The 22,392-nt window shown below is 53.0% G+C and overlaps 2 protein-coding genes across 4 annotated transcripts in view; one reads left to right on the top strand and one right to left on the bottom strand.

The window, feature by feature from the left end:
- Window positions 1–22,392, top strand: part of DHRS7B (dehydrogenase/reductase 7B) — an 83,574-nt gene that overhangs the window by 51,622 nt on the left and 9,560 nt on the right. For all 3 annotated transcript variants that reach the window (XM_036296452.1, XM_036296454.1, XM_036296453.1), the window contains 2 exons: window positions 3,703–3,881; window positions 18,978–19,087. In XM_036296452.1, coding sequence (XP_036152345.1) covers window positions 3,703–3,881; window positions 18,978–19,087 — 289 coding nt within the window. Of the gene's footprint in view, window positions 1–3,702; window positions 3,882–18,977; window positions 19,088–22,392 lie in introns of those variants that run through there.
- On the bottom strand, window positions 14,606–14,839 carry LOC118649415 (uncharacterized protein C9orf85-like). The gene has a single exon (XM_036296455.1). The coding sequence runs from the start codon at window positions 14,837–14,839 to the stop codon at window positions 14,606–14,608; it is 234 nt and encodes a 77-aa protein (XP_036152348.1).

Raw genomic sequence — 22,392 nt, 5'->3', positions numbered from 1 at the left:
CATTGGTGTTTCTCTGTCTTTCCCTCTCTTCCACTCTCCCTGTAAACCCCCTCGGGTGAGGACTAACAACAACAACAAAAGAACCTCTCAGTGGAAAGAAAGAGAGCAGCTGAGTTCTAAAGTCACCGTGGGAGCCCCTGAGCTTTCTGGCTGCCCAGCCCTAAGGACACTCGCCTGAGAAGGAACTTTTCACCTTTACACTCTTTCAAGTCTATCGCTCCGTAGTCTTGATACATGAAAATCCCAGCAGATGGGCTTAGTGTGCGAACGACCGCTGATGCAGCTCATAGTGTAAGGTCATGCTTCAGGCCACTTTCTATCAGTGAAGAGTGGGCCTGGCCGCCAGTGTGTCCGTCAGACGGTGCGCTCTACTTCCAGACCATGTATGACCTGCCGTTCCTGTGTGAGGGGTGAGCCCACCTTCTGTCTTTTCTGGTCTCTCTCCCCCTCCCCACATACTTGTCCTGCTCTCTGGTGTGGTTCATAGGGTGCTGGTCCAACTGTGTCCCCTCTTTCTACAAGCTGATCTCCAAATGCTGGGAGTCGTGAGTGAGATCCCCCCCAACTCCTTTTTGTACCATTCATCTTACCTTCCCAGTTACATCTGAAGCCAGCAGTTAAAAAGCCTTTTGGTATAAAATGCAACATTTATAAACATATTAAAGTTCTTCTTGTAGCCGTTTTCAGAGAAAACAGGCCCCCTTTGAACTTGCTGCACAAGCAGGTTTATTTCCGTACCTGGACTGTGGTCAGCCCGTACGCAGCGCTTCTTCCACCTGGGAGCTTTGCTGGAGAAGGCCCCCGGGACGCAGCCCAGCAGTGGGCTGAGCCAGCTCTGTGTCTTGCTCTCTTGGCCATGGTGACTGCCAAGGGTGAGACAGGAAGGGTTGGCACGGCTGCCTCTAATTGTCTAGGGAGGCCCAGTGGTCCTGGGCACATTGGGGTGACCACAAGCACTGCAGAGGGGAATAAAAGTTGGTCCATAAGAGTTGGAAAAACTCCCAGAAAGAGTTGACATTGCTAATATGACCAGCTTCACCTGGTCAGGAAGGTTACCCTGAAATTGAACATGATTCTCTCAAATTAATGGCTTGCTCTCGAGTGTCTTCCCACCATGCATCCTCATCTTGAGGGAGCTGGCACGTCTGTGCTGATTTCCAGCTTCCTTGGCCTTCTGATTCTGTGACCCTTTGTCAGCCTGAAGGCAGATGTGTGCTGTCCCCATAGGAAGCTGGCCTGTGGGCGAGGTGGATCCTACTCGGCCTGGGTGCCCCGTTGGCCGGTGCCAGGAGGTTCTGGCTGGAGGCACTGTGGGCAGGTGCCCAGGGAACCTGGAAGTGGACACACTGTGTGCAGCTTCTCCTTCCCTTGTGTTGGAGATGGTTGGCTTGGGTGCAGACACGGCAGGTGCATGCAGTGCCGTTCGCTAGCTTTGCCGCTGCTCCAGCGGGAGCCTTGCTGGGGGTTTGTCTTCCTCCCGCTCCGCCCTGGCGAGGAGGAGGTAGCAGAGGCAGGTCACAGCTGGTCTGCCCTCCTGCCTGTTGGCCTTAGTGGCTTCACAGCAGCCCAGTTTCTGGAACAAACCTTGGGACATGGGATCCTGACGTTTGACAAGTTGTGTTTTTCCCCTATTTGTTGATGTAATTAAAGGTGTAAAGGTATGAGATGTAATTAAAACCACAGAAAAGTATATGAGTTCCCTTTATTGAGAAGAAACCAGTGTTCATAAACTAGGGACTCGTGGACAAGCTTCAGATGGGCTGCTCTGAAACCGGTGCCTGGGCCAGGACTGAGTGAGGCGGTGGGATGATGTGACAGCAGCTCCGCTTCCTGGCATCACCTGCACCAGGGCCGGGCACACCTTTTCGTGAGCCAGCTCCTCGGACTCACAGCAAACCTGCGAGTGGGACACGCACCCTCATTCACAGGTGAGGGTCCTCAGGCTCCGAGCCGTGGAGTCCCTCACCTGGTGGGTAGTGGCTGAGCCTCCTGTGGCCCTGCACTGCCTTCCCTCACACAGAGTGCTGCTTCCAGGTGGGCTCTGACACCTCTGAGTTTCAGGAGGCAACAGGCTTGTTATCCTCCCCCCACACCTTTCAGTACAACACACACACACACACACACACACACACACACACACAGCCTTCCATGGAGCTTGCTCAGCCCCAGGCTGCAGGTGGGAGCAGGCAGACCCTGGGCCTGTGGTGGGGAGCAGGTGTAGTTTGTCGCACCTGCTGACCTAGTGGAGCTCTGGTTCCTTTCGTGAGCAGTGTCCCCACCCCCTGGGTATCCAGGCCATAGCTGGCCCCCAGCTGGTTCTGGGCCAGGCAGGGTGGTTCCCTTTGGGACCTGCCTCACATGAGGACCTGGGTTGCAGTGTGGAAAAAGCTCTTCCCAAATAGCTACCCACTGGGTTGGAATCCTGTCCCATCCCCTCTCTCCACGTTTATTACCTAAAACTTCGGAGCTACGATTGCCTTGGGGCCTACCTGTGTTTTCTGTCAGTTGCCATCATTTTCTGGTGAAGTGACACCAACAAACTGGCCCAGCAGTCGCTCCTCTGCTCCCAGGTGCCAGAGGGAGGGGGCTCAGCGCTACCCTGGGAGTCAGACTCCTGGCCTGTGCCTCCTGTTGGGGCGGGGTGCCCTCAGTGCCCAGGTGAAGAGTTTGACACCTTGGAAACCACTTCAGTGACCAGCTGGAGGCTTGACACAATGGAGGGTGAGAGCGAAACGCAGCCATGTAGCCGACAGTGGCTGGGGGTCTTTCAGAAGCAGATGAAGTGAGTGGATGGGAGTCGTTTTTACAGGTGTTTATGGTACCTGGGAATTGAAGTGCATTGGGAAAGCAAGTGAAAAATGAACACTAAACTAGCTGGGTTCACAGCTGAAGGTGGAGCGGAACCCTTTGCCGAAGAGCAGGTTCGTTCTGACAGGACGGCCCACCCCGACCCGGACTAGAGCAGCTGGGGGAGTGGGTCGCGCGGGCGCAGTGGGCGTCACAGGGCTGGCGTCCGGGGCAGGGAGCACAAGCGTTACGTCTGAGGAGCTGCCGGCGTTGGGAGGGGAGGGTGTTCCATGGTCACTCCCGGCGTGCTGAGTGAGCGGAAGCTCCAGGCGGTCACAGGAGCTGCCCCGGGCTTCCGGCCTCGTCCCTGGGGGGCTCCCGGCGCTCCTGCCGCCGCGTCCTGGAGGCGGGCTGCGGGGCCTCTGTGACAGACGCGGGTCCACCTGACAGGCGGCCCAACGGCATTGCTTTCAAAGTGACCAACACAGTGTTGGTGCCACTCACTCAGCCTTGACCGCTAAGTACCTCGTGTCTCCCCTCTTAGCTGTTGCTTTGGGCATAGGGGGTGGGTGAGTGACGGGGGAGCCTGAGGAGTAAGGACATTGGAGGCAGCTGTGGGGGAAACAGATATGGTTCCTCAGAATGGCCAGCACACCGTTCCCAAAGCAGCTGTGAGGAGAACCGGTGCGTCTGCCATGCTGGTGCCTCCTGGCACCGCCAGACCGTGGTCCTGTCACCTCAGCAGCATGCTCCAGGCCGGACACGAGGCCGGACCACAGGCCAGCAGGTGTCTGCTGGACGCCGAGCCCCAGTCCTCCCAGGAGAGCTCTGGGCCCTCGTCCGGCCGGGGCAGGAGGGTGGCAGGTTTCCCATTTCCCACGTTGCCACTCGTTGACTTGGTTTTGGTCCTTCCAGGAAGAGCTCGCTGACGGTGCGGGCCATGGACTGTGTCACCTCCACGGCCGTCCTGTCCCTGCTGCTCGGCTGCGTGGGCGTCTTCAGCCTCTTCAAGCTGCTGCGGTGCCTGCGGATGAAGGCCCGCCTCCAGGACGCTGTGGTGGTCATCACGGGCGCGACCTCGGGCCTGGGGCGAGGTGGGTCCCGGGGGCAGGGCTGTCGGGCGTGGAAGGTGGCCTGGCTGGAGGAGCCGCTCGGCGCCACGGGACAGAGCACAGGTGCACGTAGGAGGAGCTCTGGGGACTTGGGAACAAAGTCTGTCCCTGTGCTCAGTCCAGTGCCTAAAAGCAAGAGCTTCAGTGCAGGAGACTTCCGCCTCAGTGTGGGAGCAAAGGCTTGTGAGGAAGACCGTGGCCCCTGGAGGCGCATGTCCACCCAGCGGGCAGCCTTGCTCAGCTCCATGCTGGTTGAAATAGGGCTTTTTATGTAAAGACCTCCGATTTTCAAATATGGACAATTCAGGGCCTCTGTGAGGGCCACACAGAGAACCCCTGGTTTATAGCCTTTCTGTTGTTGTTGTTAATCCTCATCTGAGGGTATTTTTTCCATTGATTTTAGAGAGAGGGAGAGAGCAATAGAGAAACATTGCTGTGAGAGAGACACATCGGTTGGTTGCCTCCCACATGTGCCCCAACTGGGGCCAGGGATTGAACCTGCAAACCAGGTACGTGCCCTTGACTGGGAATTGAACCCATGACCCTTTGGTGCTAAGGCGAATGCTCTAACCACTGAGCATGCTGGCCAGGGCTCCGCATCTTTTCTTGCCTGGAGATGTACCCGACATAGCTTGGCAGGGCTGGAACCAGGATGTGTGATGCCTCAGCTCCCCAGTTTCCTCAGTCTAATCCCATTCTAGTTCAGTGAGCACCCTGAGCTGCTGGATCCGTCAGCCACCGCCCCCGCCGCCCCCCCCCCCCCCCAAGCAGGTGAGTTTGTGGAGCTGTCACTGGTTCCCTTCCAAACATGTGAAGGGGGCAATATATGTCACCCCTAATTCACGCGCACCCCATGTGTCTTCATATAGAGATAGTGAGACAGGTAGCATCAGCCTCACACTGCTGGTATTCTGCCCCTTTGACATGGGAGGGACAGGACTCCATGTGTCTTTGTCCTTCCCGCAGGGGAAGTAGCCCAGGTTACTCTGAATGAAAGTTACTTTAGAAACAGCTGGTGCCAGAAGGACAGGCCACTCCGGCCTCCTCCGTGCCCTTGAAAGCAGGAACTACATCTCCCGGTGAGCAGCACCCGCCCTGGCAGTCAGTGATGTGATAGCTGTGTGTGGGGCCGGGTGGGCACTGGTAATATCTGAGAGCTTCATATTTGCGGGGAGGCTCCCGTACGTACAACATTACATTTTCCCCTGTAGCCTGTCTTACATCACGTTAATTACAGGACCAGCCACAGAACTGGGGCGGGCAGAGCGTGCACAGGGCCCCCGGCACGTGGGGAGCCCGGCCTCGTTCTCAGCACCTCACACACACCGCGTCACACAGCCCGTCGGCCACCCTCGCGCTCAGGTCCATGCAGGCTCAGAGGCCCCCACCTGTGGTGGGCCCCCCATTGCTGCCTCTTCAGCCGGTGATAGTGCAGCCGGCACTGATGGGCATCTTCTCCGGGCAAGGTTCTGGCAGGTGCTGGACAGACAGATAGAAGAGGGTCCTGTCCCTCAGGAGGGCGAGGCAGGGACTTGCTCAGGACACTGCCATTTCAGGCGTGGGTGATCCCAGCCAGGCCCGGGAGCGGGAGAGTACACGCATGAGCGCTGGCTGTGCTTTCTGTCTGTGCAGCGGAGTCAGGGAGGTCTGACCAGTCCTAGCACTTCGAGCCCGAAAGGGTGAAGCTGAGATTTAAACCCACATCTCTGACTTCAGAACTCAGTCTTGTCTGACCTGAGGGGGACATGGCTCAGGAAAAGGGAGGGAGGGCAGCGGGGAGGGCACTGCAGGCCAGGCCCAAAGCTGGGCAGTACAGCATGCGGGGCTGTGAGCTCTGGTGCTGCAGGAACACGGGAGCAGGTGGGCCCGTCTGCAGGGTGGGTGGCTGTGGGGCCAGAGGAGGGGGAAGTTGTGGGGGAGGTCCCTCCAGGTGTCTGTGGTGCGGGCGATTCTCTCCGGGGACCCTGGCCTGTCCTGAGATCCGCAGACCTGCACGGGGCCGACTGCCCCCAGGCCCTGGGCCAGCCGGTCCTCTGACCTCCCTCAGCACTATATATAGGCCAGTCAGCAGCTGCTTCTCTCAATCCCAGAGAGAAGCCCTCCTTCCGAGAGTCCTCGAGGAGCATGTGAGGGTTGGGTGGTGCAACTTTACCCTTTACCAGTTGCAGGTGCTCCAGTTCTCATCGTCGTTCTGCACTTCCTCTTCCAGACACCCCGTGAAGGGAGTAGAAAATGTAATTGAAAAAAGCGCCCACCCCGCGTGTATTCATATGGAGATAGTGAGACAGGTAACGCCAGCCTTTTCCGAGTCCCAGCTCACGGTAGGGACGGGACTCCATGTAGCTCTGTCCCTCCAGCCAGGAGAAGTAGGCCCAGATCAGGCCTGGCTGGTGTGCTCAGTGGTTAGAGCGTTGGCTCACACATCAAAGGGTTGCGGGTTTGATTCCCAGTCAAGAGCGCGTGCCTGGGTTGCAGGTTCATCCCTAGCCCCGGTGGGGTCAGTGCAGGAGGCAACCCATCGATGTGTCTCTCTCGCATCACTGTTTCTCTCCCCTGCACCCCCTTGCCACTCTCTTAAAATCAATGGGAAAATATCCTCGGGTGAGGATTAACAACCACAAAATAGGAACCACGTCTCACCCAGGCATCGCAGCCGCTGCGAGGAGGGCCTGCAGCCCTGCGGTGGCTCTGCCCGTGTTAGCCGCTCCGGGCTGCGCCCTGGCCGGGCAGCCTTTTGCTCTGCGTCTCCCATTTGTGTGGTGAGGTTCCACGGGTGTCCTTGTGCCATGGCAGGCGCGGTCCCGAGGGGCAGCGTGTTCTGGAGGCCCCTCGCCAGCCTGAGCCCTGAAGCAGCGAGCTGCCTTCTTGATCTGCAAGCCAGGAGGGCGCCCGAAGCCTAGATACATGGCCCTGAGACTCCCTTTTCCCCCGATGCCCCTGCCTCCCTGGGGCAGCTCTTTCAGACATGAAGATGGAGCCCTTCCGGCTGGCGTCTGCCTCCCTGTCACTCCCTACACGGCTTTATGTCTCCCTGCTCGGCCAGGGCCCTTGTCTGGAACCTCACCCAGCAGGGGCCTCCCTTCCCCTCTGGCTCTGCGTGTCTGTTCCCATGCCTGTGCCCTTCAGTGGCACCTCATAAAGTGTCCGCCGTGTGGGCCAGGCCAGGGCCAGATGGGGCGAGGAAGCCAGCAGAACTGGAAATTCCTCATCTTGGGAATGGTTTGGTAGACTGGGGAGCAGTCCTGGCCTCAGGAATGCTGCCTCCGCATCCCCTAGGCATTGTTGCCTGGTGAGAACAGCGATCATGGAGATGGGCTGTGGCTCTGGCCAGACCTCCCAGGGGCAGGGGCAGGGGCAGGACAGGCTGAGAGGGCTGCTGGCCAGGCCGGGGTAGGCCGGGCAGGGGCTGGCCGGGCAGGGCAGGGCAGGCTGAGAGGGCTGCTGGCCAGGCAGGGGTAGGCCGGGCAGGGGCTGGCCGGGCAGGGCAGGGCAGGCTGAGAGGGCTGCTGGCCAGGCTGGGGTAGGCCGGGCAGGGGCTGGCCGGGGAGGGCAGGGCAGGCTGAGAGGGCTGCTGGCGGCTGGATCTGTGCCCTTTGTCGGGAGGAGCCAGTGAACGACCAGCCGGAGCCTTGCCGGAGAACGTACTGATTTAGTCACTTAGCACCTCCGTCCCTACGGCTCCACCTGTGCAGGAGGCGCAGGCCTGGGTTTGGCAAAGTAAACGCTGAAGAAGCGACAGGAGGGCTGCAGGGCATAAAGGAAGGCTTCGCTCCGGGGCGGTCCAGAGGCCAGCCTCCCTCTTCCCAAGGGCCCTGGCCTTTCTTTGCCGGTGTCTGTGGCCTCTTAGCTGTCAGGAGGGCTTCTCTCTGGGACTAAGAGAAGGGCTGTCAGACCAGTGACCCTGCGTCCCTCCGGAGAGGTGACAGCCTGACCCTCACCCTCTCTGAGCGCCCGCCCCCCGCTGTGAGCAGAGGGCAGAGGACACCCCTGGGCTGCCCGCCTTGGAGCGCTGCCTGACCCGCACAACCAGGGCGGAGGGAGGGCCTGTGCTGACTGGGTGGGCGGCCGCTGAGGGGCACGGACTCGGGGCGCCGTGAGGACAGGCACGGGTGCCTCCTAAACCCAGGCCTTGCAGCTTCACCAGCAGTCGGTTTACTGGAAGAGCGCTTCAGAGGCGGCTGCGGGTGCAGAGCAGTGCTGTCGTACTTTCTAAGGCGTGTTTGTCCCCACCGCGCCATCTCCTTCGCTCCTTCATCTCCAGGGCCGTTTCTGTCTATCTTACATGTGAGGAAAGTGAGACACAGAGGGTATCGCCTAACCCAAGGCCACAGAACCAGGTGAGCACAGCGGGTCAAACACGTCCTCCGGAGCCCTGGGTGGCGGTAGTTTCTAGAAGCTGCTCGTCTTCAGGGTCCTGAGCGTGTAGTTAGAGTGTGTTTGGGGCAGGCCTCGCCCTCTGCCTCCCTCTTCCTCTGCAGGTGGCCTGGGGGGCAGGGGCTGCCCTCCTCTTTGACTCAGGGGAGTATGTGGGACCCCTGCTGGGCCAGTCCTGTGGATGCTGCCCCCCAGGCTGACCACAGCCCTGCGTGCGCGAGACTTTGGCACCAGAGCTCGGAGGAGACCAGTCGGAGCCCCTGCCTGGCAGGGAGCTGTGTGGACGTGGCACAGCTGCCTGGAGCCTGCACAGCTGGTGAGGAGCCGGGCTGCAGAGGGCGAGAGGACGCCAGCCTGAGGGAGCGGCTTCCTGCTGCCACGGCCCTGGCGGCCACCACCCGCCCTCCCCTGTCCCGGCCCTTCAGCTGTAGTGTAGGGGCTGTACTGAGCCTCCTGATGAACCCTCGTGGCTTGGCCCCCGTGGGAGCCATGCCTCTTCTCGCACCGAAAGGATGTGACTAGCAGAGGCACCCACTTGGCTCTGGCTGCGCCTCCCTCGCCCTAGGGGCGTCCTCACCATCGTCACCTGGAAGGGTAGCGGGTGTGGTGCAGTCAGCCTGTCTGGTCTCCTCCCTTCCCCATGAGGAGGAGCCTTTAACATGCAGCCCCTTCCTACTGTGGCTGCTGTAGGCTCTCCAGGCTTCAGCTCTCTCCAGCTGTATCCTTTCCCACCCAGCAGCGGAGGGACTCCCCACTGTCTGCCTCCATCCTGCTCCTCAGTGCTCTGTGTGCTCTGCACCCTGCTCCCCCTGCCCCCATCCCCTCTACCCCCCGTCTGCACCCCTGCCCCCTCTGCTCCCCTGCCCTCCTGCCCCCTCTCCTCCCCCTTCCCCCTCTGCTCCCCTGCCCTCCCACCCCCTCTGCTCCCCTGCCCCCTCTGCTCCCCTGCCCTCCCGCCCCCTCTGCTCCCCCTACCCCATCCCCTCTACCCCCCCCCCCGTCTGCACCCCTGCTCCCTCTGCTCCTCCCGCCCCCTCTGCTCCCCTGCCCCCTCTGCTCCCCCACCCCATCCCCTCTACCCCCCCCCCCATCTGCACCCCTGCTCCCTCTGCTCCCCCTGCTCCCCCTGCCTCCTGTTAGGTGGCCAAAGAGGAAAGCAGGAGGCCAGAAAGGTGAGGGATTTTGAATTTATTTGATCATCTGCACACCAGGTGGCTGAGCTTGGATGGCTCCAGCACCCAGTGACAGGAGTCAGCGGCTTTTAAAGGACTTTGGGTGGCTTTATCTGGGCAGAGAATTCTCTGTGCAGGTCCAGAGGGAGAGATAATGGAATGTGGTCTCAGCAAGTAAAGTGTGGTGTCAGCAAAAGGGAATGTCTGTTGTGAAGTGGCCTAAAGGTCAGCTCCCAGGGGAGGGGTGTCCATTCAATGATCTGATCAGAGCGAACACCCCAGCCTGTCTGTTTTATGAAACAGGGACGAAGAGCATATCTTCCGTATTTACTTCCTGCTGAGGGGGACAGCGAGGTCCCAGGGGAATGGACTTGGACAGTCGGCTGGACGAGGGTCGCAGCAGCATGATCTCCCCGAGAGACTGACGGGTGGTGATGGCTGGAGAGCGTCCTGTTGAGGGACTGGGAGGTGAAGGCTGGTCCTGAGGCTGCCACAGTGTCACTCAGCTTCTCTGAGCCCGGAGCTGAAATACAACTGAGGCCTAGACGTGATCTTTAGGGAGGAAAAGGTCAGGGGTCTAAGGTGCCTGGCTAGTGAAATGAAAGGGAGAATAGACTATCCTGGGGATGAGGATCTTTTTCCCAGCTTTGCCCCTTGCTGGCATCCACATGTGTCCTGTAGGTCTTGAGACAGGGTTTCAAAATAGGTAGAGCAGTGGTTAAGCTCCCGATGGCAGTTCCAGCCCCTGCTGTGATGCCCAGGGTTATGAGGAGAGGGATTATCTGGACTGCCCTTTTGTGTCGGCTGTGATGGGTTATGGGGACAGGTTACATCTACACTGGGTGAGAGATAGACAAGGGTACCGGTTCCTGTCCAGCTGGTGGGAGGCAAATGTCTGTGTTCTCCCCACAGAGGAAGAAGAATCCCTGATCACAGAGTCAAGCTGAGGGGTAGGGAGAAGAGGTGACTAAAGGATGTGAGGGTCCCTTTCCTAGAGGGTCGTCGCCATGGTGCTACCGATAAGGGTGACAGATGAGTGGTTGAGATTCCATTGCAGTGAAAGGGAGGGAACGTGAGGATGGGCTGTTATCCAAGGGAAAAGAGAAAGGGAAGGAAGGGAGCAGTTGAAGCCTGGGGCCTGGATGGTTGGATAAGAAGTAAAAGGACTGGCTGTAGGAAATAACCATTGGCTTCCGGGGAGACCTGGTAGTCAACCCATTGGAATCAATGGCCGTTTGGTAGTTCTAGGTTAACTGTGGGGTTACAAGCTGATGATGGGAGTTGGTCCATTGATACCAGTATATTGCCCTGTGACCTTGTAAAGCATAAAGGGGCTTGGGCAATTGGTGGGGTGTGCAGGGTGTTAGGACCTGTGACGGGAGGGAGGAAGGAGCTGCCTTAGTAGGAGATGGAATATAAGAACAGAAAAGAAGGGAGGCTTGATGCCGGGGCTGCAGGATAATTACCTAGAGCAGGGGTCCTCAAACTTTTTAAACAGGGGGCCAGTTCACTGTCCCTCAGACCGCTGGAGGGCCGGACTGTAGTTTAAAAGAGAACTATGAACAAATTCCTATGCACACTGCACATATATTATTTTGAAATAAAAAACCAAAAACGGGAACAAATACAATATTTGTGTTTGCATGTGGCCCGCGGGCCGTAGTTTGAGGACCCCTGACCTAGAGGGTGTCTGCCTTTTTGAGAAACATAGTTCCCTTTTTATCAGCTAGAGTGATGTCTGCCTGATTCCACGTCTCGATTGGGATAGGGTTGGTGGTGGACGCTGGAGAGGAGGGGAAGGCAGGGCCAGCGGCCCTGGCTCAGGAGGGAATGGGCGAGGATAAGTGTTGGTCGGAGACAGTGGAGGTGGGAAGGTTCCCTATGGGTGGTGGAGAGGAGGGCGGGGATAGGGTGAGAAGGAGAGCTAAGCCCCACTCCAGGGCAGAGATGGTCCCCAGGGGGAAAGGGTATATTTAGGATCTAGAAAGGAGGAAATCTGCCCCATGGGTAATCCAAGTCCCTTTGTAGAAGGCAGTCCCATGGGAAGGTGAGAGCCCTGCTGTGAAGGGAGGGGCAGTAGCTAGGATTTTCCTGGGAGAGGAGGTGGGCTTTCAGGGAAGTCAGAGGTACTGGGGGCACGTGCAGGGGTGCTCACGCATTCGTCCTCTTCTGGGATGCGGGGTCCGGTGGGCCCGACCTGGTGGCTGTAATCTAGGGGACTCCAGCTCCGGTGATGGAGGTGCTCCTGAGGTGGGTTTGGTCTGGGAAGGTGGGACCATGGGGGTGCCCTGAGGGTTCAGCTGCAGGGGGCGGTTAAGAGCACCCGGTAAGGGCCTGCCTCCAGCGCTTGAATTATGATGGGTTTCCTTTAGGAGGAGTAGGGGGATGTCTCCTGTGAAAGGTCGAGGGAGGACCTGATCAGCATGTTCTCCAGTAATTGTCAGATGAGATTTAAAACGCAGACATAGTCTCTGTGGAAGGGAAGTTTCCGAATAAGAAGGGTCTTCCATACAGGAGTTCAAAGGGACTAAGAAAGGAGGGTGCGGGGGAGGGGGGCGGTGTTGCCCTGATGCGCATAAGGGCTAGAGGTAGGAGAGTAGTTTGAGATGCTTTAGTTTCGAGAGTTAATTTAGTGAGGTGGGACTTACTTAAGAATTTGCCTTTTCTACCCGCCTGAAATCGGGGCTGGTGGGGGGTGTAAGTTCCACTGGAGTTCAGAGTGGAGGAGACCTGTGGAGTCATTTGAGATCGGAAAGCAGGTCCATTTTCTGATTGTAATGAGGTGGGTCAGACGCAGTGGGGAATGGCCTCTACCCACCCTGAGACAGTATCTATGAGGGTTCAAAGATATTTGTTCTTTTAATAGGAGGCATGTGAGTGCGGTCAGTCTGCCAGTCCTGTCCAGGGACTTGGCCCCTCGCCTGATGAGCGGGGAAAGGAGGTCTAACCTACCCTGACCCGAGGGAGATGCTGAGTAACAAGTGGAACAGGTTTTGGTATATCTTGCAGTAGGGAGGCCTGGCTAGGATGTGCTGGGGGTTAGGAGTTGTAGAAGCGGTCTGTATCCTATATGTAGGGAATTGTGAATAGGCCGTAAGATACCGCGGGCCTGTCCCTGGGGAAGGATATATTTCCCCGGAAATTTTGACCATGGATCTTCCTGAGTGGCCCCCAGAGCTGCTAGGGACTGAGCTCCTCTGGAGTGTGTTAGGGCGTTATATGGGGTGTAGCTAAGAGTTGGGGAGACGGGGGCTTCCCCGAGCCACTGTCTTGGCCTCCTGGTCTGCTCTGTTATTTCCCTGTATTACAGGATCATTCCTTACTTGGTGTCCTTTGCAGTGTATGACTTTTAAGAAGGCTAGAAAAGGGGAGAGAATTTCCTAGATACCAAGCAGGAAGACCTGTGAGGCTTTCAATGATAGTGTCCAGGACGGAATGAGCGGTGCAAATAAAGAAAGTCTAGGCTCAGGTATAAATAAGGACCTAAGCAACAGGAGAGCCTGCGTGGGGCTACTTTAGCTCACAAGGAGAGAAGGGGTCCCTTCGGAAGTCAGGGGTGACCAGGTTGTGTTGTCCTGACTCACTGGACAGCACAAACCTTCTACCCAGGCACCAGATCACCAGCTGTAGTCAGAGAGTACACAGCTGGCGTTTACATTCATGAACACACTTCCCCACAGCAGCATTGTTTTTAATAGGGAAGCACTGAGATAACTCCAGTGTCCCTCAACATGCGAGTATAAAATAGATGGTGGTATGTAATGCAATAGGGTAAAACAGAGACATGTAAAATGTACTGGTAACAGCTTTTGCAACAACCTGAATCAATCTCACTAGTTTCATAATAATAAAATAGAGAAGAGCTACACAATAACGTGCATAAGTGTCTTCAAAACTAATGCCTGCCATTATTTTTAAATGGTTCAGCAAATAAAAGATATATCCATATCCACCTATTCAGATACAAACAAAACATGGCAACTGTTAATAAATATGGATCTAGGTAGGAGTATACAAAGGTTCATTGTATTATTTTGCTACTTTTCTTTAGGTTTGAGATTTTCCATAATAAGCCCGGCCGGCGTGGCTCAGTGGTTGAGCGTCAACCTGTGAACCAGGAGGTCATAGTTCGATTCCCGGTCAGGGCACATGCCAGCCTGTGCTGGATCCCCAGTGTGGGGCATGCGGGAGGCAGCCAATCATTGGTTCTCTCTCATCATTGATGTTTCTGTCTCTTTCACTTCCTCTCTGAAATCAATAAAAGTTATTTAAAAAAATAATAAAAAAATAAAAAGAAAAAAGTTCAAATATCAGATAAAGCTAATTTATATTGTTTAGGAGTAGTTCTTCATCTGGGATGTATGAGTTTTCTTTATAAGTATTTACTAAACTATACATATATTTTATGCATTTTTGTATGTATATTTTATAAAACAAAAAAGGTTAAAAATGTGATGATATATTTTTAAAAACTGCTACATACTTGTTAGACATTATTATTAAAAAAAATTAACTTTTTGCTTTATAAAGCAACCAAACATTAAGTTAAGGGGGCTTTTGTTTATGGGTCATTTACTTGAGATAAATTTATCAAAAGGTACATACCCGAGGACCAATTTTTGAGTCTAGCAGTAATGTCATATGATTTTTCCCATGAGGTAGTTCTTATAAAACCATCAGTTCTGAATCTTGTTTACTTTGATATTCTAAAATGCTCATTTGGCAGATCTTCTAGCATATGCTACTTGGAAATTTATTGTAAGAAAACTGCATAAGTTTTATAATTGTTCAAATACCATACACAATTTATATTGTTCATGTATAAATGTTATTGTTATTCTAAATTCTTATTAGGATTTCACAGTATTTTTCTGTATAACCCTCAAAGTCTAAAGTTGTTCAGAATTTTATGTTTTCACACTGACTTTTAATATGTTAATCTATGTGATTGTCATCTAAATCAATATCAAAATCTAAATCATCACTTTCTTCTTTATTTCTACTGCAGCTTCTTCTATAATTGGAATGCGGATTATTTTAAATGTTTTCTGTCTTTTCTGGTTCTTTATTAAACGGAGTAACAATGTCTTCTTTCCACATTTTGCACAAACTTCAAGTTCACAGGCACATGGTCTCTACAAATTATGTGAAAAGAACCTTTCACTGTCGTTTGTAAACATTTAACACAGTTTTAGGCTTTGACAATGGTTTGTATTTGCTGTATTTTACACGCCATTTAAGAACTTCTTTGCAGCGCTGACATACTCCATCAAGAAGTTTTGTATTAATTTTCTTGGTCTGAACACTCTTATCAAACTTGTCATTTTTGAAGCTAAACGTATTTTGATGTCTCTGAGGCCTGGAACAGGCCATGTTCCCTCTCTGGGAGCTCATCGCCGAAATCACAATCACCAAACTCTGGGACAAGGAAGATTCCTATGAACGCACTTTAAACACACTCTTACTTTCAAGAAAATATACATTCAACAAAGTACAAGAAACCTCTGTAATAAAATCTAAGAGCAGCCCTAGCCAGTGTGGCTCAGTGGATGGAGCCTTGGCCTGCAGACTGAAGGGTCCGGGTTCGATTCTGGTCAGGGGCACATGCTTGGGTTGCGGGCTCGACCCCCAGTTGGGGGGGCATGCAGGAGGCAGCCAGTCAATGATTCTCTCATCATTGATGTTTCTCTCTCTCTCTCCCTCTCCCTTCCTCTCTGAAATCAATAAAAATATATTTTAAAAAAACAAAAAAAAACTAAGAGCAGGCAAGTTAAAACGTGTCTAGCAATCAATGTTTCAGTATTGTATGCTATTTTAAAATATTTAGATGTTTATTATTTAACTCAGCAACACTCCAAAGTTTTTAAGTTAATACAAACGTTGGAAAATTATGTATAGGCACATGAGGCTGGAGAAAGGTGGTGGGGGGGGGGGAGAGCAGCTCTCTAGCGGCTTGGATTTAAAACTGCCACGTTTTTCCTTAGAGATAACATGCTAAGGTTGGGGAGATAATGAGCTCAGCTTCTGATAGTAGCCGGACTGTTAAGTAAACGTGTGCAGTAAAGAAAGTTGTTCTTTGGGAAAGATGGGGTGGGAGGGTGAGAAGGCGCTGAGTTTTCAGAGCATTAAAGGGGTGAGAATGTTGGCCTTGGGACCTAAAGGCTCAGTGAGGGGCCCCTTTGCCATAGAGGAGCTTTGCAAGAAGACTACAGTTGTGAACCCAGAGGCGAGAGTACCCAGTGAGCCTGAGGAAGGAGAAAATTTCTTGTTCAGAGGAGGGGACAGTCATGGAGGAGATAAGGAGATAAGGCGTTTACAGTTCCAGAATGGCTGGGCCATGTGGGGTGAGACAGTGAAACTGAGGTTGGTGACCGAGGTTTGGGACAACTGGGCTTTATGAGGGGATGCACAGTAGCCCTGGCCGGGCACCGAGGTAGAATAAGAAAAGAGGATAAAGGGGGTGTCTAGTAAGATGCAGTGTAGAGGTGAGGTGGCTCATGGCTGTGAGACTAATCTGTCAACCCCCATAATAGAGACTGAGGAGGGAACAAGGGTCCCAGTGAATTCGGGGACGGCAGAATGAGTGGCCCCAGTGTCACTTAAAAAGGAGATCGGCTTATCTGCCACCACAGTCGTTCCCCGAGGCTCTGTCCTGGTGATGTAAGTCTGTGGGGCCCTGTCAGGGCCTGGGCAGCTTCTTCAGTGCCCAGTCCCAGGAGGTCTGGGAGCCTTAAACCGGATCCAGAGGGCTGCCTTGCTGGACTGGCTGAGGTCCGACCCGGAGGCCCAGACCACAGTCTGATTTCCGGTGGCCTTCCCTTCCACATTTTGGGCAGGGCCCAGGCGGGGGTCTCGGGTTTGAGCAGGACTTGGCCCTGTGTCCTTCCTTGCTGCATTTGAAGCATGGGCCCGGAGGAGGCTTAGCCCTGACTTACCCGCAGTTGGAGGACCGGCACTTCGTTTGGGGTTCATGAGAGCGATGCTAGGAGCTGGAAGGCCTCCTAATGGGCCTCAGCCTTGGCCTGATCACGCTTTTGTTTTTGGATTTGGGTCTCCTCATCTCTATTATTAAAGATCTTAAAGGCCAGGTTAATGAGGTATCTTTGAGGGGTTTGTAGACTTGTGTCTATTTTTTGAAGTTTGCGGCATATATCAGGAGCTGATCCTATATAATAAAAGCCTGATATGCAAATTGTCCCCTCTACCGGGAGTTTGACCACTCACTATGACGTGCGCTGATCACCAGGGGGCAGTGCAGAACATGGCAGGTGTCCAACACGCGGTGCTGGCAGCAGGTGGCAGTGGAGGCACTGCTGGCCCCGGCCAGCTGGGGCCTGCCCTTCCATGCCATCCCTCTGGGGGTGGGGCCTAAGTGGTCAATTTCTGCAAGGCCTCCGTGAGGCGGGAGAGGAGGAGAGCTGGGCTTTCATCAGGGCCCTGAGTGACTTCATTAAGTTTGTCATAATTGACCACAATACCCTCAGTTCCTGCCGCGTCCCTTGGGTAGAATGGGAGTGGGAATAAAAGGCTGTTGAGGGTGGTCTTTGGGTGGCCCGAGAGCGAGTGTATGGTGGGAAAAGGCTGTTTTGGAGCTTGAGTTCTTGGGAGTTGGGCTCTCAGGGGCCGGGAGGTGGCTGCTGGTTAGGAGGGTCTGGGTTTTGGGAATCTGCAGGTGAGGGAGGCGGTGTGTAAGGGGGTGGAGGTCGGTGGTCTGCTGGGTCAAACGTAGATTCAGAATCAGAAGTGTTAGGTGGTGATGTTTTGTGTGAAGGAGAAGGATCTGACGGGTAGAGCAGGACGGAGAGAGAGGGCTGGGACTGAAGGGTGAAAAGGCCTGGATGGAGGGAATCTCTGACCATTTTGCATTGCGGTGACAGCAATTATCTAAGTTGCTCAGTGTGTTAAAATTGAAAGCGCTGTTTTCAGGCCATTGAGACTTATTATCTAGTTTTTGTTGTGGCCAAACAGTGTTACAGAATACAGTGAGGTGGTTGCGCATGATCTCCCCCGTGAGTGTGCAGAGGGAGTGGGCATGGGGCACGAGAGAGGAAGGGTGAGTGACAGACCACAGATCCAAAGGGGACTGTTTAGGGCAGGCGTCCCTGCTGCTAAACAAATCACCATGAGAAACGAGAGGTGACCCTCCAGACTGGGCGTCCCCAATCCAGAAGGACCCAAGTCAAACGGCTGAGGAGGCTTCTGGCCCAGCGCTAGGACTTTTGAGATGAGAGGCTTCCGAAAAGTCAGTGAGAGAGAGTGGGCAGAGGATTCGAGATGAGGAGAATTGTGGGACGTCACTCACCTAGAGGAGACTGGCCGGTGTGGGATGGAGGGTCAGCAATGGAGAAGGAGAGATTCCCCCTCTGCTCCGCCCCCCCTTACCTCTGTTCCCGCTGTCCCCTCTGCTCCCGCTGCCCCCTCTGCTCCCTCTGTCCCCTCTGCTCGCCCTGCCCCTGTTGCACGAGAGAATAATCAGCCGGGCACTCAGAGGATTCAGAAGAGGAGCCTTTCATGCAGAACCGCAGGTGCACTAGTGCGGGGGGGGGGGGGGGGGGAGGACTCAGGGGAATTGGCCTCCAGAGCCTGAGTGATGAGTGTGGAGGAAGCCTTCCTTTCATCCCCTCAGTTTCTTTGCCCCCCACATAGGGACCAGGCTTCCGGTTTTCGCGTGGGCTTCGCAGCCCCCCGTGGGTTGGGATGGGGGAAGTGAGGTTACGCCCAATGGCCTGGCCTGGCCTGGCTGGCCACAGTGCTGACAGCCCTCTGGGGGTGTGTATGGTTCATGGTTTATGGCCTCTGTGAAATGGGAGTGTTCCGGGAGCAGGTTCTGCAAGGCAGGACAGGCAGCCAGGTAAGAATGGAGCTAATTACCAGTAAGAAGGTGCGTCAGAATGCTGATCACTGGCACAGATTCAGAATGCCAGCCTCCCTATTATCTTATGTTCCCCTTCACCCACTGCTTCCCCTGCCCCTTCTGCTCCCCCTGACCCCTCTGCCTTATCCAGAAAAGAGCCCCTCAGGCCTCCAGCCCCTCTCAACAGAGCCCTGTGTCTCTGTGTTTCCACAGACCCGTGTGAGTGCCCCTGGTAGATATATGCCTGTTGCATTAAAATGACTTGGGCAGCATCTGGGTTGTGCTAGAAAGTAGGCCTAGACCAGCACAGCACAGTAGCTGGCACTGCCTGGTTGACCTGCTGAACTTGCTCTGTCGTGAACATGGCGGTGAGCTCACAGGTTCTTCAGAGCTAAAGAAGATGAAGGAAAGTTCTGAGCACAGCACCTAGCAGTCTGTCAGCCAGGCCGGCCTCCCCTCGCCCTGTGATGCCTGTCCCGCCCCAGATGCGAGCTCTCTGGGGCTCCTTCATCACTGGACCCCAGTTCCTGGCTCCATGCTTGGCCCGTCACTGGGGCTAGCACATACATGTTCTATGCGTGTAGAAACAAGACAGATGATGGAACATGGGGTAAGTGGGAGCTGCACGGGGAGGCAGGCTCTGGACTGTCTCAGACATCAGGTTCTCTTCTTCCTCAGAGTGCGCCAAGGTCTTCCACGCCGTGGGCGCGAAGCTGGTGCTCTGCGGCCGGAACAGAGAGGCCCTGGGGCAGCTCGCCAAAGAACTCGCCGCTTCTCGGGCCTCCGAGGTGAGCCCACGGGCGCGTCTTCTGGGGAGAAGGGTCAGACTGTCCTCTGCTGAGATAGTGGCCCCTGGGCTACTGGACGTGGTCCCTGTACAGGTGGCCGCAGGCTGCCACAGCAGCTGCTCCGCAGCCGGCCAAGGCAGGGCTGCCATGGTCAGACCCACCACCGCCTGTTAGCACTGCTGCCTCCCCTTCACCCGCTGGCACCCGCTCGGCTCTTCTGTTGGGCAGGACGAGGGCAGGTTAGTGATGACTTTTACGATTTTAATTATGGAGAAATAGGTATAACACAGTATCAGTTACCCACTTATAAGTGTACCATGAAATACACTCACAATGTACGTAATTATCACCACTGTCTCTACCCAAACCTGTCTCATCATCCCTGACAAAATTTGTACCCATTAAAGTTAATCCGTTCGTACCGCCTCCCCAGCCCCTCTGTGCTGCTTTCTGTCTCTGAATCTGCCTGTTCTAGATCCCTCATGTAAGTGGAAAAAGACAGTATTTGTCCTTTTATGTCTGGCTACTTCACTAAGCATAATGTTTTTAAAGTTCATCCATATTGTAGCATGTATCAACACTTCATCCTTTGCCCTGGCCTGTGCGGTTCAGTTGGTTGGATGTCCCGTGCACCAGAAGGTTGCCGGTTTGATTCCCAGTCAGGGCACATACCTGGAGTGCGGGCTCAGGCCCCGGTAGAGGACAGGCAGCTGATCAGTTTCATTCTCACATTGATGTTTTTCTCTCTCCCTCTCCCTTCTTCTGTCTCTAAAAATCAATTAAAATGTTTTTTTAAATTTCATCACTTTTTATGGCAGAAAAATATTTCATTGTATGTGTACACCACGTTTTGTTTATTGATTTATTTGTTGATGGACACTATGGTTGTTTCTACTTTTTGGCTATTGTGAATGCTACTGTGAACATTGGTGTGCATGTATCTGTTTGAGTCCCTGCTTTCAATTTTTTTGGATATACTAGGTGTACCAGTTAATAATGCGGATTTTTTTCAATAGATGGAGTTACACATATATTGATATATATTATTTGACATATGTTATTTTATTGTATTGACAGCAAGCTTCAAAACTTCATATGTCAAACTTGCTGAAGGTGTTAACATCATAGATATTTTTACGCTTAAAAATGTTGAATTTCATGCCAAAAAAAGAGCATTTGCGGGAAGTTTTAATTCATTACTTTATTTTGAAGAAAAAGTTATTGAATATTTCGGGAAGCTTATGGGGAACATGCTCCATCTCAAGATACCTGTGAGCGCTGGTTTAAACGCTTTAAAAGTGATGATTTCGATGTGAAAGACAAAGAACGTCCAGGTCAACCAAAAAAGTTTGAAGACCAACAATTACAAGCATTATTGGATGAAGATGCGTGTCAAACTCTAAAACAACTTGCAGAAAGATGAAACGTTGCTCAGCAAACAATTTCTGATCGTTTACAAGCAATGGGAACGATCTTAAAGGAAGGAAAATGGTGCCACATCAACTGAACAAAGGACAAATGGAAAACCGAAAAGTCATCAGTAAAATGTTGCTTCAACAGCACGAAAGTCTTTTTTTTCTTTTTTTTTAAAATTAAATCTTTATTGTTCAGATTATTACAGTTGTTCCTCTTTTTCCCCCCTATAGCTCCCCTCCACCTAGTTCCCACCCCACCCTCTGCTCTTACCCCCTCCACCCACTGTCCTCATCTATAGGTATATGATTTTTGTCCAGTCTCTTCCCGCACCCCCCACACACACCCTGCCCCCCCCAACCCCCGTGAATAGTCAGTCCACCCCCTTTCTATGCCCCTGATTCTATTATATTCACCAGTTTACTCTGTTCATCAGATTTTTTATTCACTTGTTTTTTAGATTCACTTGTTGATAGATGTGTATTTGTTGTTCATAATTTGTATCTTTACTTTTTTCTTCTTCTTCCTCTTCTTAAAAGATACCTTTCAGCATTTCATATAATACTGGTTTGGTGGTGATGAACTCCTTTAGCTTTTTCTTATCTGTGAAGCTCTTTATCTGACCTTCAATTCTGAATGATAGCTTTGCTGGGTAAAGTAATCTTGGTTGTAGGTTCTTGCTATTCATCACTTTGAATATTTCTTGCCACTCCCTTCTGGCCTGCATAGTTTCTGTTGAGAAATCAGCTGACAGTCGTATGGATACTCCCTTGTAGGTAACTGACTTTTTTTCTCTTGCTGCTTTTAAGATTCTCTCTTTGTCTTTTGCTCTTGGCATTTTAATTATGATGTGTCTTGGTGTGGTCCTCTTTGGATTCCTTTTGTTTGGGGTTCTGTGCACTTCCTGGACTTGTAAGTCTATTTCTTTCACCAGGTGGGGGAAGTTTTCTGTCATTATTTCTTCAAATAGGTTTTCAATATCTTGCTCTCTCTCTTCTTCTGGCACCCCCATAATTCGGATGTTGGTACGCTTGAAGTTGTCCCAGAGGCTCCTTACACTATCTTCATATTTTTGGATTCTTTTTTCTTTTTGATTTTCCGGTTGGGTGTTTTTTGCTTCTTTGTATTTCAAATCTTTGACTTGATTCTTGTGATCCTCTAGTCTGCTGTTGGAGCTCTGTATAATATTCTTTATTTCAGTCATTGTATGCTTAATTTCTAGTTGGTCCTTTTTCATAACCTCGAGGGTCTCACTAGATTTCTTGAGGGTCTCACTAAATTTATTGGCGGTTTCTAGAAAATTCTTGAAAAACCTTAAAAGTGTGGTTTTGAACTCTATATCCAGTTGTTTGCTTTCCTCCATTTCTGTCATTTGTGACCTGTTTCTTTGTCTCCGTATTTTTTTATGCTTCGCTGTGTTGATAGAGTGGCGTTCTGTGCTAGGTGTCCTATAGGGTCCAGTGTTCCTCCCCAATTACCTGAGGTGGACACTCTTGGTGCACCCCTTTGTGGGCTTTGTGCACAGTCTTGTTGTAGTTAAGCCTTGATTGTTGTAGGTATCACTGGGAGGAATTGACCTCCAGGCCAATTGGCTGTGAGAATCAGCTGTGTCTGCAGTGGGAGAACTTCTGTGCTGGAGACACCCTTATGAGGCAAGACTTGCTTCAGTAGGGCTTTGGTGCTCACTGAGTCTGCCCCCTGAGTGTGTCCCTTATGGATCTGAGGAGTTGTAATCTGGATGGTCCCAATCTGACCACTGGGTACACTGGCTCTAGGATCTCTAAGGAGGTGCTAATTTAACCTCTGCCTGAGGCTACCCAGCAGGAGCTATGGAGAGATCTGCAGGTTCCTCTTCTTTGTTTGGGGTTTGGAGGTGCCTGTATGAGGCCCAG

The sequence above is a fragment of the Myotis myotis genome, unplaced genomic scaffold (assembly GCF_014108235.1).
Source record: "Myotis myotis isolate mMyoMyo1 unplaced genomic scaffold, mMyoMyo1.p scaffold_m19_p_29, whole genome shotgun sequence".
In the NCBI taxonomy this organism is placed as follows: domain Eukaryota; kingdom Metazoa; phylum Chordata; class Mammalia; order Chiroptera; family Vespertilionidae; genus Myotis; species Myotis myotis.
This window is presented reverse-complemented; position numbering and strand designations above follow the sequence as displayed.

Coding starts and splice junctions, on each gene's coding strand:
- LOC118649415 (XM_036296455.1), bottom strand. CDS start 14,839: ATGAGCTCCCAGAGAGGGAACATGGCCTGTTCCAGGCCTCAGAGACAT.